At 32.4% G+C, this 16,035-nt stretch overlaps 1 protein-coding gene across 9 annotated transcripts; it reads right to left on the reverse strand.

Annotated features, from left to right (window-relative positions):
- Nucleotides 1–2,663: 2,663 nt before the first annotated feature.
- On the reverse strand, nucleotides 2,664–15,032 carry LOC106759239. Of its 9 annotated transcripts, none has more exons than XR_002667559.1 (6): nucleotides 14,479–15,028; nucleotides 13,812–13,947; nucleotides 13,159–13,679; nucleotides 12,962–13,081; nucleotides 11,428–11,559; nucleotides 2,664–5,969 (listed from the first exon to the last, which is right to left on the reverse strand). XR_002667559.1 is itself a non-coding variant. In XM_022779864.1 (6 exons), exons 3-6 carry the CDS (start codon nucleotides 13,191–13,193, stop codon nucleotides 2,730–2,732), a joined length of 435 nt encoding a protein of 144 aa, XP_022635585.1. In that variant the 5' UTR covers nucleotides 13,194–13,679; nucleotides 13,812–13,947; nucleotides 14,479–15,027; the 3' UTR covers nucleotides 2,664–2,729. The 9 variants fall into 9 exon arrangements, 2 of the variants coding, with proteins under 2 accessions (XP_022635585.1, XP_022635586.1); XM_022779864.1 differs by having other exon boundaries at nucleotides 2,664–2,874; nucleotides 11,428–11,562; nucleotides 14,479–15,027; XM_022779865.1 differs by lacking the exon at nucleotides 2,664–5,969 and adding an exon at nucleotides 6,283–6,734 and having other exon boundaries at nucleotides 11,428–11,562; nucleotides 14,479–15,024.
- Between the last annotated feature and the right edge of the window lie 1,003 nt (nucleotides 15,033–16,035).

Consider the following 16,035-nt stretch of genomic DNA (forward strand, 5'->3'; position numbering starts at 1 on the left):
ATATATATATATATATATATATATATATATATATATATATATATATTATTTTGTCAATGCTAACTTTTTTAAATATTTTTTCTTTAAATTTAACATTTTACTATTTCAGTCCCTCTTAATAATATTCCATCAATTTTTCTTTATGATGTAACTTTCTATCTATTAAAAAATTGTGTTTGCTTTATTTTTTCTTCAATAACAAATAAACGTTATTTATTTAATATTGTATGATATAATTTTTAAATAAAATATTGACTCATCATTTCGAGTGAGACGTAGTGGTGTAATATAAGTTTACTTATTGAAATCTGTAAAATATTTTAATATTAGTAAAATAAGGATTTTTTATACTTAGATGAATCTTAACATAAAAATATAAAATTTAAATATATTTTAGCCGCTTATAATATACTTATTTTTCCATTTTGGTCTTCAAAATTATTTTAAATATTTTGGTTCCTTAAAGTTCAAATATCATCTTTTCCAGTCTCTTTTGTTAAATCTCAGTTTTTTCTTTTCTTCAACCATGCCACTAAAAACTAACGGATATATAACGAGAGAATAAGAGATCAAATTTAAAATTTTAAAATAAAAAATTATTTTTTAAGTAACAAAACAGTGAAACATTTATGTTACATGAACATAACCACATTATTAAGAAAAAAAATCTACTAAAATATAGTTACATTAATATCTGTATGTACAGTATATAAAAGTAATACATTAATGGAAAGACAGAGATCATATAGTAAACTTATATATCTATTCCTATCATCAATTTTTCTTTTTTTAATGTAGTTAGTTATTTATTCTCTATATACAATGATTAAAATTTAGTTTTTTTTTTTCACATAACATAATCGATGTCAATGGATAAGGTTTAGAAAAGAAATAATCGATGTCAATGTAAACGAGAGTGAATTTTGAAATAAAGTTTGTGAGAATTAGTGTAGGATTTAGTTTTTATGACAAATTAAAAAAAATTACTTCAAAATTCATTCTGGTTTACCTCCAAATTCACTCAAATAAACAACAAAAAAAATATTATCTTCAAATCCACTAAATCACTCTCCCCCAATCACCTCCTATCACCCCCAAGTGAACACATCCTTAAAGTCTGAATTATGGGTTTAATAGCTCGTTCAAACTAGTTGGAAATATCTGAAGATATTTATAAAAGTATTTTAATATCAAAATTAGCAATTAGAAAATAATAGATAATAAATATAAGATACAATTTTTTTTATTTTAAACATGTATTTATAAGATTTAAAATAAACATTTAATTAACATTGACATAATTACAGTCTAGTAATAAATAATTATACTTTATCTTTAAATTAATTAATATTAAACTTAATCAAGTAATTAATGATCGATAAATTTATTTCTTGATTGATCAATATTTTATATGTGATTTATTGAATAATTTAAGTCAAAATTGACCTGATTAACCTAACCATCCAATATAATATTTAATATGATGATAGTAATTTTATAGTATAATTTGTATTGGAAATATAATTGAGAAGGGTCCATAAATATAATCATTCTCCAAACTTTGAGATGTTAGTTAGTTAAGAAAATTCTTGGGAGTTAGTGAACCCTCAAGAGTTATTATAGTGGTAGAGACCCAACCAATAATTTAATGCAGATTTGGTTCACACTTCAATGGATCCATTATGATCATTCATTCCCATGAAAACGAGCTGCCCACTAACTTCTCCTTTCGTTCACATAGACAGAAAACTAATCCTTATTTATTTCATACAATTTCAACAATAAATCGACATGAATATTGTAATTATTATTAACACATGAAATGTGAAAAATAAAATATTCAATGTTTCCTTTCAATTATCTCTATAGATAAAAGTTCTTCTTCTTCACTTCTCATTATATATTTGGCTATCTGTCACTGGTCACATGTCACACTGATAAGATATTATCCACTTTGAATCAAATCCTTACGAATTTATTTTTTGGAACACTCCAAAAAGTCTCTATAAAAATATCTTATATATATATAAACTCATGTTTATATCTTGTTTTATCTGATATAGGACTTTATTTGTACCCAATATTCTTATGAAATATGAGTCTAATATAAGCTGGTTAGAGTAATTGAAATTTATTTAATTAAACTAACGTCACTAACTTTTTGGGAAAAGAAACTAAAGGAGAAAATGCATATACATAAACAAGAATAACTAGTGGACCCTTTACCTACTTGAAAGCATTTGAAGTGAATATTCAACTTTGAAAGTAAGTATGAAAAACTATGTACATTGTCTCCTTTGTATTTCTACCTAAAATATTTGTGTAATAGTTGGGTTGCTACTTTTCATCATATATTAATAAGGTGGATAAAATTGGATAAACTTTATTTGAGATTATAATGTATTACTTTAAAAAAATAGTTATTTATATTTATATTTTCCTAAATTTTCAAGCAAAATTAAATATTTTTCATGTCAAATTTTTTACCAATTCCATTCTCATACTTTATGAATGGATGTATATATTCTCAACTATCAAAGAGGTTAAGTAGTTTGTTATTTTACAAACAACATTTCTTACTTATTTCTTAGTTTTTACAACTTAAAAACATTTTTCTATTTTAATATGGTGTACAATTCTGTTTGTCACATTCTTTAATGTTATTGACTAACAATGATATTATATATATTCATAAAGTGTGTAACATCCCAATTTAGTAATATAAACTACTAAAATAAAACATTATATGGATAATGATATAACAAGAACTTAAGATTTACTATGAACAAAAATTCTTTATCTGAAGAATAAAAGTTCAACCTACTGCAAGCTTCACTCCCATCCTCTCGTTGTGACAATTGAAAGATTGTATTCCTAAATTCACACCATTAAAGTGATCATTGCAAAAGAGCGAACAACGTACAAAGACGTACCACAGAAAACAGGGTAAGCTAGTGTAATTTAATAATCATGTTAACATACAATTCAATAAACAGATAAACACTCATACACATGCATAAAACATATATACACATATTGACCGACCACTTTACTTTGATTGTCCGGACTAGCACGAATATGCAACTATGGTCGTTCGTGCACTCGTGGGTGAAGTAACCTGAAAACCCATCAGTTGCCACACAAGGTTAACCCATTATCACTCACCTTTGGTCAAGGTAAAACCCATAGGCTAGGGTCTCCTGCTATTCTCACGACATGCCTCACCATCCTCTACTTGATAATTGATGATCATTAGAATGTCGAGATGAACGCCAAGATTGAGTTTCCCATATTCATACTTCTACCACATTGAAAATCACTACTGAGACATTCCTCCTTAAAATTCTCTTTCATAACCACATTAGAATTTTCATACCATATCACATTACTTCTCATACTTAACACATAAACAATTGAAATAACACTCAACATATCTTCACAATCATAATTTCTATAAGAGCATAATACTTCACATTAAGGTCAAACCGATCGGTAACAACCCACTACTCACGAATATGATTGAACTCACGAATATGATTGAACGGTCAATTTGAAGAGTAAGGCTCAACATGAGCCGAGTACAATTATAGGCCAAACTTTGGAACAACCGGACACATAGAGCATGGACCGAATATTAAAACTTGGACAAAAATACTTCTAAATAAAATCGAAACACTTAATGTGAGACCGAACGATCTTTCACTATCTAAAGAACGGGACTGAGCGGTCCCTACTAGGTAATGTTGAAGAAGTGGATGAACACTATAAAGGATCGACACTATAAGAGAGACTGAATACTATAACCTATTCAAATACTATAGCAAGGTCAAGAACTATTGTTAGACCAAACATCCCAATGAAATCAAATACTAAGGTAGACCGAATTCTAATACAAGACCGAGCACTACAAAGAGACCGAATGTTAGTACAAGATCGAAAACTACAAAGAGACCGAGTGCTAGTATAAAACTGAGCATTACAAAGAGACTGAGTGCTAGTAGAAGAACGAGCACTACAAAGAGACTGAGTGCTAGTACAAGACCGAGCACTACAAAGAGACTGAGTGCTAGTACAAGACCGAGCACTATAGAGAGACCGAGTGCTAGTAGAGGACCGAGCACTACAGAGAGACAGAGTGCTAGTACAAGACGCACTACAAAGAGACCGAGTGCTAGTACAAGACCAAGCACTACAAAGAGACCGGGTGATAGTACAAGACCGAGCACCACAAAGAGACCGAACGGTACAATCATAACAAATACCAAAACATAACGAAACGATCATTAACAGGCCCATAAGTGGCTGAACACAGTAAGTCTGAATCCCAAGTGAGACCAAACCCAATTGATGATTGAGTACCTGAACATGACCGAGCGATCAACAACGAACGCTCAACTTTCTACATAATTATGCAGAACTTCTGTAGAATTATGAACATGCTAGATTTTACCAAAACTAAACTTTTTTCCTAACTTCTAATTCTCCAGATTTGTATCTTATACCAAATTACATTAAACTAAGGGTGTCTAAACCGTTACCAATGAGGAGCATTGGTAAATCTTAAAGAAATTGGTTTTGATGATGTTGCAAGAAGATTAAATTAAAGAAGATATTATAATTTATTTTAAAAGCACTTTCTAGAGTATAAATGTATTAAGAATGTCTTTAAATATGTAAAATCTCGTACTTTTGGTACTATCACGTATTTAATCGATTATGAGAAGCAAAATCGTTTATCTTAAACTTCTCTGAAAAACCATGTTGTTCTGGAATAATCGATTATTACTCCAAATAATCAAATATCACAGGTCTATTTGAAAACTGCCCAAGTTATTTTGAAAAACCTGTAACAGCTTGAATAATCGATTATCACTTACAGTTTGTCCGAGAAAGTTCTCAAAAGTTAGTTCAAGTCCCTTGCCTAGTCTCGTGAATAGGAAAAACTCGCGTTTCGTGTGTCGATAGTCAGAACGATTATCTTCGAGTTAGTAAGATACTCTGCCTGATCTCGTGAATAGGAGAAGTTCACGTTTCGTGTGTCGATAGTCGGAGCAGTTCTCTTTGAGTTGACAGAATGTTCGCTTCTGGTTCGTTTGTTGAAGGAAGGTTCCATCATCTTATTTTCATTCACTTATTGTAAAACTGTGAAACTGATTTTTAGTGAAACTGTTAATCATTAACGACTGGACATAGATTCTTTTAAATCGAACCAGTATAAAAATTATCTGTGTGATTTTTCTACTCCCTACACTCTTTACTGTTTTATACACATCAACTGTTCGATAAATTTTCTCTTAGAAAATTTATTTTTAAAACTGACTATTTTATATAACTTGTAATCGAACATGCTTTTCACTTATTAATTTTATTCCGCTACACGACTCGCTATATAACGATATCGATTGTCTATCCTTCTAGTACCAACATAGACTTTTATAAATTTCGCAGAATCGTGGTTGAGGCATTTCAAATGTATAAATTCCTTTAAAGGTTCTTTCATTGTACTTTTTAAACTCTCTTCTATATTTTCTTTAATTGCTTTGAGAAATGATGGTGTGAAAAAGCACACAAAGACTCACACCCACCCACTTTGGGATGATAAAAAAAGCAAGAAGCACATAACACAAAAAACCCACGACAGGGCAACAAGATAAAATGCTTACTGTAGGAGGCTAAATTCCTTAGGGTATGAAGCTTGGACCGACATAAGGTGAATAAAAATTAAAAAAGGTACTTAGAAAAGAATTCTGATAATATAAATTAATAAAACGAAATTAAAAAATCATTTGACCCTCGTATAAAAATTAATTATTGAATAAAAACTTAAAAAACAGATAAGAAAGTGGTTAATTTTTGAAATAAAGGGAGCTGACCTATATGTCCTCCGCTCTTCTGCGTTTTTTCGTGTGTCGGATAAGAGAAATCTTGCCTCTTCGTTTTTCTTTAGGTAAGCATTGTCCTCCCAAATCCTATTTTATCATTTAATAAATTCTTTGTAATTAAGGTATGATTTGAGCTAAGGTTGTCAAATTCGAAAATTTCATTAACTCATAAAAATTTCGGATAGTAAAATATCTTAAAATATTTATAAATAATATAGTAATTTAATATTTTATAATATATAAATAACTTTTTTTATAATGTTATTATAATTATTAGTTTATCAATATTATATATATTTAAATACTTTTCTTTAATATTATTATTCTTTTATCATAATTTTAATTGAATATAATTTACAATTCATATAAAAGAACAAAAGAATAAGTTGTTGAACTTGATATTACCCAAAAGTTCAGCATAGTAAAGGGAAATCCAATTATGTGAAACTTACCTTTAGTATTAAATATTTATAAGCTAAAATAAAAAACATAAACACTGAATATAGTAACGCAAACACGCAAACAGTGGAGTGAATTTCATTTCTTTAATAAAACCCTAACCATTTAATTTCTTTAATAAAAGCACAATTAGGAGTTTTGTAACGTTAAAATAAAAAACTTCATTCCACAGAAAAGGAGGAGAGATACCAGAAGCAACAACGACGAGCATGATGGCAAGCGTGAACCAGGCAAACGGAGTTCGAAGACGAGATTGACGACCAGATCAACGATATATTGATGGCGACAGCTAGATCGACGACAACGGCACGAACGCGCAAACTAAAGCGAGATCAAACGACGACAAGGAAGGCGTGACAGAAGGCTAGATTGACAACGCAACAGAGGGTAAACCTGATGAACAACAACACGATAGAGGCGAGATGATGAGATTGATGACGAGAATGCAAGAAAGGAGATGACCAATGAGAACGAAAACAGTGAGTGAATCAGTTCAACAAAAGCTCTAAAAATCTAATCTGATGAGCCCTAAAAAAATTTCTTCTCAAACTCACAAAATCGAAACCCAACTCACGATTTCAGGTTAGTTTAACGAGTTAACTCGAGAGTTCGATAACCATAGTTTCAGCTTTCGAAGGTCTTCGAAATTTGGTTAGAAATGACGAAGAACAAGCACTATGTTGGGGAACTAAGGTTGTACGAAGCAAAGAACAAGGTAAGTCATCTTTCCAAAACCCTGTGTTAGCTTTGATTACTTGGCTCATAGGTTGAAAATGTTAACTGTTTAAGAGACCCTGTAATGTGCGTTAAAGGTCTTCAATGGTGAAGGTCTTCGTTTTAGACCTGTGGTGTTGAAGCGCAAGGTTACTTGGTGGAGGTGAAATCATGTCTCAACATTGTCCAGAGGTTAGTTTTTGCCATCTTCTGTATACATTGTAAGAAAATTTTTAAATTGCTATTTATTACATTGCATTAGGTATCCAACCAATTACACGCAATATGGAAGAAACCATTCTTAGTTAGGACTTGATTCGTGAAATTCTTTCCTGGCTTCCCATAAATCTCTCGAGTGATTCAAACGGGAAGATGATAGCCACTCTTAATATCAGATCCGACTTTTGTCAAAATCCATCTCTAGAGAGCATGCCAACACTCCAATTTTCTAATAATCTTCAAATGTGAAGATGATAGTAAGGCGGTAAGTCCTTGTTCTGTTTGTTGCAAAACAACCACGACCACGAGATTCCATAATGGTTTTTTAATCGATATCTGGGTCTAAATTCTTGCCATGGATTGGTTTGTGTGGCGGTTGACTATAGTTAGGGTTCTGTATCTTCACTTAAGCATATTTGTCGTTTTATTATATGAAACCCCGTCACAAGAATAATATTTCGAATTCCAAGATTTACCTTTCAAGATATTGAAGTAGAAGATTTTTCCTTTGGGTTTGGATACAACGACAATAGTAATACATACAAGATAGTGATCATAATTTCCTATCTTGACTCTAAATCTAATAATGTGGTGAAATCTTGCAATGAGGTCAAGATTTACCCATAGGTTACAATGGTTGAAGAAACATTGAAAAATTTCCTACTAATACTTCATTCATGCCTAATTATGGAATATATTTTAAAAACAATATTATTTGATTAACAACAACAAATGAATTTGATAAATCTTAATATACATTTGATGCTTTTGTTATGGTTTTCCTTGACCTCTAAACTGAAAAATTCACCAACGTGTTACTGCCTCAAAATCTTGAAGGTAGGATACAAATATAAGGTTTTCAGAAATTATGGTTTTAAATGATTATCTTAGTCTGATTTATAAAGAATTGTCTACGGACACCTTTATAATATGACAAATGAAAGATTTTGGAAACAAGGATTCTTGGATCCTCTTGGTGAACATAAATGTTAAAGTTCTTCAAACTCAGGTTGTGCCTTCCTTGAAACCTTTATGCGTACACAGTAGGTTCCTTGCGTTCTATCAACTTACTCTCGATTATCAAATGCATGTAATTTTGTATGATTTGAGAGGGGGAGAAGTAGCACAGAAGATAGCTTCTACAAAAGTATTTTCTGTACGAGTTGAAGATTTACAATCCAAGCTTGTTGAGTCTTGGTGCATGAAGAAGAATGTTGCTGGATATATTTCATTGTAAATACTGAAGTTGTTTCCAGCATTTGCTACTTCTCTCACAGTAAAATACATCCATCGACATTCTTCTTCATGTATCAAGACTCAAAGCTTGGAATGTAATCTTCAACCCATATAAAAAATACCTCTCTAGAAGTTATCCTCTGTCCTACTTCACTCTCTCTTGAATCATACAAAATCACATGCATTTGATAATCAAGAGTAAGTTGATAGAACAAAAGTAACCTATAGTGTATGCATAAAGGTTTCAAAAAAAGGGACGACCTTAATCTGAAGAACATCAACATCTATGTTCACCAAGATGGTCCAAGAATCCTTGTTTCCAAAATCTTTCATTTGCCATATTACAAAGGTGTCTCTAGCAAAATCTTTATAAATTAGACTAAGATAATCATCTAAAACCATAATTTCTGGAAACCTTATATCTGCATCTCTACCTTCAAGATTTTGAGGCAGCAATACGTTGGTGAATTTTTTAATTTGGAGGTCAAGAAAAACCACGACAAAAGCATCAAATGTATATTGAGATCCATCAAATTCATTTGTTGTTATTAACCAAATAATAATACTGTTAAAATATATTTCATAATCAGGCGCTGAGGAAATATTAGCAGGAAATTTTCAATACTTCTCCAACCATGGTTGCTACCAATGGAGTAAATCTTGATTTCATTGCAAGATTTCACCACATTATCATATTTAAAGTCAAGATAGGAAATTATGATCACTATCTTGTATGTATTACTATTGTTGTTATATCCAAACCCAAAAGGAAAGATCTTCTTCAATATCTTGGAAGGTAGATCCTCGAACTCGAAATATTTTGCTTGTGGTAGGGTTTCATATAGTAAAACGACAAATATGCTTAAGTGAAGATACAAAACCCCAGTTATAGTCAAACGCCACATAGACCCATCCATGGCAAGAATTTAGACCCAAATATCCATTCAAAAATAATTCTGGAACCTTGTGAAAATCATGGTCGTGGTTGTTTTGCAACAAACAGAACAAGGACTGACCACGTGGTTATCATCTTCCCATTTGAAGATTATTAGAAAATTGAAGTGTTGGCATGCTCTATGGGGATGGAGTTTGCCACTCTTAAAATCAGATCCGACTTTTGTCAAACTCCATATCCAGAGAATATGCCAACACTCTAACTTTCTAATAAACTTCAAATGGGAAGATGATAACCACGTGGTAACCCTTGTTCTGTTTGTTGCAAAACAACCACGATTTTCCAGAATGGTTTTTGAATTGATATTTAGGTCTAAATTTTTGCCATGGATTGGTCTATGTGGCGTTTGACTATAATTGGGGTTTTGTGTCTTCACTTAAGCATATTTGTCGTTTTACTATATGAAACCCTGCCACAAGAAAAATATTTCGAGTTCGAGGATTTACCTTCCAAGATATTGAAGAAGATCTTTCCTTTTGGGTTTGGATACAACAACAATAGTAATACATACAAGATAGTGATCATAATTTCCTATCTTGACTTTAAATCTGATAATGTGGTGAAATCTTGCAATGAAATCAATATTTACTCCATTGGTAGCAACAATGGTTGGAGAAGTATTGAAAATTTCCTGCTAATATTTCTACCATGCCTGATTATGGAATATATTTTAACAATATTATTTGGTTAACAACAACTAATGAATTTGATAAATCTTAATATGCATTTCATGTTTTTCCTTGACCTCCAAACTGAAAAATTCACCAACGTGTTGCTGCCTCAAATTCTTGAAGGTAGGATACAGATATAAGACTTCCAGAAATTATGGTTTTAGATGATTATCTTAGTCTGATTTATAAAGAATTGTCTACGCACACTTTTGTAATATGACAAATGAAAGATTTTGGAAACAAGAATTCTTGGACCTTCTTGGTGAAGATAGATGTTGAAGTTCTTCAGACTCAGGTTGTGCCTTCCTTGAAACCTTTATGCATACACGGTAGGTTCCTTGTGTTCTATCAACTTACTCTCTATTATCAAATGCATGTAATTTTGTATGATTTGAGAGGGGGAGAAGTAGCACAGAGGATAGGTTCTACAAAAGTATTTTTTGAAGAAGAATGTTGCTGGATATATTTTATTGTAAATATTGAAGTTGTTTCCAGCTCTCACAGTAAAGTACATTCAACAACATCCTTCTTCATGTATCAAAACTAAGCAAGCTTGGAATGTAATCTTCAACCCATATAAAAAATACTTCTCTAGAATTTATCCTCTGTGCTACTTCACTTTCTCTCAAATCATACAAAATTACATGTATTTGATAATCAAAAGTAAGTTGATAAAACACAAGCAACCTAAAGTGTATGCATAATCAAAAGAGTATTTTTGTAATTAAAATTTTTTTGGTGAGATTTGGAGAGGTGCAGGAAACATTGGTGGTGGTGGTGGAGGGAGTAACACCACAGAAGTAGAGGGAGCAAGCCCCTTTCCTCCTAAATTTGACGGCCAATGACCAGCACAGGGGTGCTTCTTTGCGCAGAGAGAAAGATTAGTCGAATCAAGTCTTACCAGAAGCGTGCCAAGGGTCGTCCTTCCCACCTCCGATGACCGTGCTCACGAGAACGCGTGTGGAGGTACATGTGAGCAAGGCTCAAGGTCCGGTATTAGTTGTTCACGCGAGGAGAAGAAGGTTTCCCCTTCCTCCAACGAAGGGGGAGAAGCTAGAGCATCTCCTTCCAGAGGCACGACACGGTGGCTGTCGAGACTTAAAAGAGAAGATGAAGATAAGGGAAATGGTGAAGCTGTGTTTGCGCGATGAAGGAGAAGATGGTGTCGTGATTGCGCGATCTTCAACTGTGTGGTGGTTTGGTTCTTTGATTTGAGATACATTGAAACACATTTCAAAATGAATCTAATCCATAACTCATGCATATACTAATTCCATAGTTCAGGACATACCTCTTGAAGCTCCCTTTAATCCTCCCCTTTCTGCTCAGACTCTTCTCTTCTAGATTCCTTCTCTCTATCTTCTGTTTCCTTTCTGCTTTCCTTTCTCTATAGCTCCTTCCTTTTTTTCGTCCCCGCCACCTTCTGCTATGAAACCAAATGAATATTGGAGATAAATACAAATGAACGTAATGGAAAATAAAAGGCAATGAATTAAAAATTCACGGGAATGTAGAGAATAATCCAGAATATTAGTAAAAACAAAAAATGTGTGCACTATGTATGTATTTGTACATGCCAATTTGGTAAAAAAAAATGAAATGCAATTAAATTGTACAATGAACTGTTAATGCGAAACAGAATCGAAATAGCATCTAAACTAGATTAAAGAACCTAAACTAACGAAAACAATAGCATAACCTAATCAAAACAACTACACATGGTAGGATTCAATGATGCATAAAACTACTAAACATGCATAATACAGTTGAAGAAACCTAAATGCTAATCATATGGAACAAATGATACAACAACCTGTAAAACAAAACTACAAAGCAATAATAGAACATTACGTAAAAGAACAAAATCAAATGAAAAGAAAATAGAAAAATTATTATCTAAGCTAAAACAAATCTAAAATCTATTTAGCAAATACAAAAATCAAGGAAGCAGCTAAAAACATAAGCAGAAACCGAATTCAGAGGCCAATGTGCACTGATTTCAATGAAAAAGTCTCAACTTCAGGAACACATATCGTGAAAGTTAAAACCCACTTTGGAATATTCTTGTATGTTTCAGAACCTTAATTGGCAATTCTCACTTATTCATCCAACCAATGCACACAACACCTAACTCAAAATTTTTCTTTCAATCATAGTTAAACAGCATATTACCAAGAACAGAACCCAAGAACCTATCAGAAACAGAATTTATCATGTATAATTCGAACCTATAAAGAGCAGAATCTAAGAATCATTCTTAATTTCAATTCATCCAGAAATCAGAAAAGAAAGCAACATATTAGACTAAGATTCCGAACCTAATCAATACAAATTACAACTGTTAGAAAGGAACTAGTGTAATATAGGGGCAACCAAGAGATCAATCCACACTAGACCTGTCAAATAAGCCCCCATCATGAGACTAGGTCCTAACCCATATGGATTGGAGTCAAAAAAGTTCGCAGAGCCAAAAAAGTCCTTTATTAAAAAAGCCCACAGGACTAAATAGCCCCAAAGCCCTATGGGTTAGGGTTAGTCCATGGGCTTTCCTTTTTACTTGCTGCAAATTAGAAATGATGCTGCAAATTATTACATATTGACATAACCATATGCTGATATTACACATTACTCTTTAGAATATACAATTCAGAACACAATAAATGAGAAACAGCTACACATACATTAAAAGATGCATCAAATGTAACACAAATAACCAAAAACCTATATATTTAACAATTATATGACAGGAATATATAATAATCTTCCAGTAAAGTAATGGAGAACACTATGACTTGCTTGAATAAAAATAGAAATACAAGCCTAACCTAAAGTTGTACGCTATTTTAACATGCTTATTTAATCTTCCTTCGTACATGTTGCATAGATTATCTACACCAGTGGCTTGCTTTAGTAGATAATCTACTTGCTCTGCAATATCAATTTCTCTGCAATCCAAAGAAGGCCCAACATTAATAAAACAATTCAGTAGAAGATTTTGTGATTGCAAAAATAGCCTACCTACCTGCTTTCAGAGATATCTCGACCATTAATTTTCATCTCGACCCGCCATAAGCATTTTTACCTAGCATAAAGTTCAAATATAAACAAATGAAGAAGAGCATGTTAATTCCTTTACATTCAATCACATAAGAAATTATGATATGTGAACGACATAGTAATAATGAGGTACTAATAGGCGTAAAAGATTATTTGGTGGTTTTAGTACTATTTCTTATCTATTTTTTTCAAAAAATACAGTTCATGAATATCATTGGATATCAAAATACAATCTCCATAAGTTGTTTCATAGTCAAATTAAAACATTTTAGATGATTTTAACTGTGATCAAGACAAGATCTGGACACTAAGTCAGTCTCTTCTAAAACGAGCAAGGAAATGAAAGGAAAAACAGATCATAAAACCGGACTTCCTCCTTACTTTTTACATTTAAAAGAAGAAAAAACTCAAAGTAAGATCAAAGTAAAGAAAAAGAATCTGTCTACTCAACGGCTCATTACAACTCTTTGCCAACTTAATTTTGCCCTGCAAAATAATTGTGTAATCAATATACAAGAGACAAATGGCAAATTATTAAAACAAGATGTATGAGTTTTAATCCAAGAAAAGTATTTAAAACAATTGCAAGATGCCATTGTGAAATAAGAAGGAAAAAACCTTAGAAGCATGGTCATGAAAATAAGAAAAGTTTTTTTGCAACAGTGCGCTTCATCTCCATCTCCATTCACATGCTCTCAATCTCCCTTGTTTAAAGGCTGACCCAAATGACAGATTCATTGCAATCTACTTACACCTTTGCACATACAAGTACACATGTCACCACTCATAATAATACTAATCTATGAGGACAAAACAAAACAATCGACAACAACAATTGAATAATACCATAATCTTTTTCATCTCCCATAAATCTCTCTCACATTTTTCATTCATCCTTTTCATAATCCAAAAAATAAACATGCCCATTCCTCTCTTTGCATTTTATTAAAAGCTGCTTTGTCTTAGTACTAGTATTTAGAAAATGAAAGAGAAAAGACAAGAAAGTAAAAGCGGAACTTGCATTCTTGATGGAAAATTTTAAACTATGCTTTCACAAGAGGGTGTTGAACCAATTTGATGAAAAGGGCACTGTCTTAAAATTGGACCCTGCTGTGTACATTTCCAGGCACATATGATGCATGCATGATGTAAGCCAAAGGTCCAATAACTTCACTTTTGCAATCATAGAGGGAATCCACAACCAGAAGCACAAAACTTAACTTAGTGAAATGAATGATATGAAGTTATTATGTGATTCCAATAGAAACTAGCAAAAAGCTTATACCTTTATTTTCAGAAGGTGGGGTTAGTTTGGGGTTTGTTGGGGCCTTCTTCCATGGAATCCATGGATTTGAAGTGAACCAGGAGAAGGGTGAGGTGGTGATGGAGTTATTGATGAGGCGAGGGAGAGGGAGGAAGCAGAGGCGTTGGATTTCGGTGCGGTAGCGTTTGCGGAGTTTTTCCATTTTGTGGCGGCACTGGACGACGGTTTTGGCAGTGGCGGAAGCGTTAGGGCACTGGGCAGTGATGGCATCAGCGGCTTCTTGCCAGTGGGTGGCTTTGAGGTTAGTGCGATCGAGGGAGTACCACTTGTCGTGGTAGGCGTCGATGAGGGCGAAGGTTTCCTCCGGAGCCCAGCATGGCGGGGGAGACGGCGGGAGGAGATGAAGGGAGGAGCGGCGAGAGTGAGGGGGAGGTCGTCATGTTCAATAAAAGAATGTATTTTAATAGAATATAAAACCTAAACTAAAATGATGAATGAATGTGTAATGGTTTAATGCAAGAATGCTGTGTATTTATATGTATCTACAAGTAAATAAGATGCAATGTAAATGAAGGAACAAATGGAACCTTTTAATCCTAAAACAGAAACTATGAATGCTACACCTAAAACGTAACCTACAACTATATGTACCATGGTTAACTATGTAAAAAGAAACTAGGAGTTCAATGTGGAAATTGAAACTAAAGAAGCCTAAAAATCCTATTCTATATTTTTAAAACTAGATATCAAGTAATTAAAATTAATGAAAAAGAAATTTGAGTAACCCAAAAATCTAAAATAAAGTTATGCTAATCACCAATTCACAGAAATGGAATATGAATATAGGAAAAGAATAAAATTTCAGTGATGGAAAACATGCAACAGAACCTAAAAGATGAAATAGAAGAATCACAAACTAAAATGAAGATCAATTCAACAAGAAACACCTAAAACTAATAAGCAAACAATGAATCATTGATTAAAATCAAAAATCAGAATTGGAATTACAAATGTTGGTGTAAAGAGTATTCAATTACATTTCAGGAAGACATTCAATAAAAATATGCCCACTTTGGAGTAATTTGGAGTTTTTAAGTTCATTTTCAGAACTTTAAATGAGAAAAGTCCACTCAATTCACCAAATCACAGCAAGTTCAATTTGAATTCATGTTTTTAATTCATATCAGATGCAAAATCCTATTCATCAAGAATTCACGCATACTTTTTTATTACTATAGGATTCAACAAAAACAAAATATTTCAACACCAGTCCAATCAAATCAGGATTCTTTACAAACCATATTTTGACTGCAGGTCCATTCAAAGAAAGATAAATAAGAAAGAAAAAATAAAAACAATTGGCTCTCACTGTTCGAAATACAATATGTACATGCAAATCCAATTCAATGAAACATGCAAATTCAATTCAACTAAACATGTAAATTCAAATCACTACTAACATGTGGAAGACATGAGTGTAAGTAAAAAATGCAAAACATTCTTTTTCTCTCTTTATAATCCACCAATTTGTATCATTTTTTTTATATATTCATGTTTCTAGTTTGTTGGAACGAGGAT

The sequence above is a fragment of the Vigna radiata genome, chromosome 4, assembly GCF_000741045.1.
Source record: "Vigna radiata var. radiata cultivar VC1973A chromosome 4, Vradiata_ver6, whole genome shotgun sequence".
Taxonomy (NCBI): Eukaryota; Viridiplantae; Streptophyta; class Magnoliopsida; order Fabales; family Fabaceae; genus Vigna; species Vigna radiata.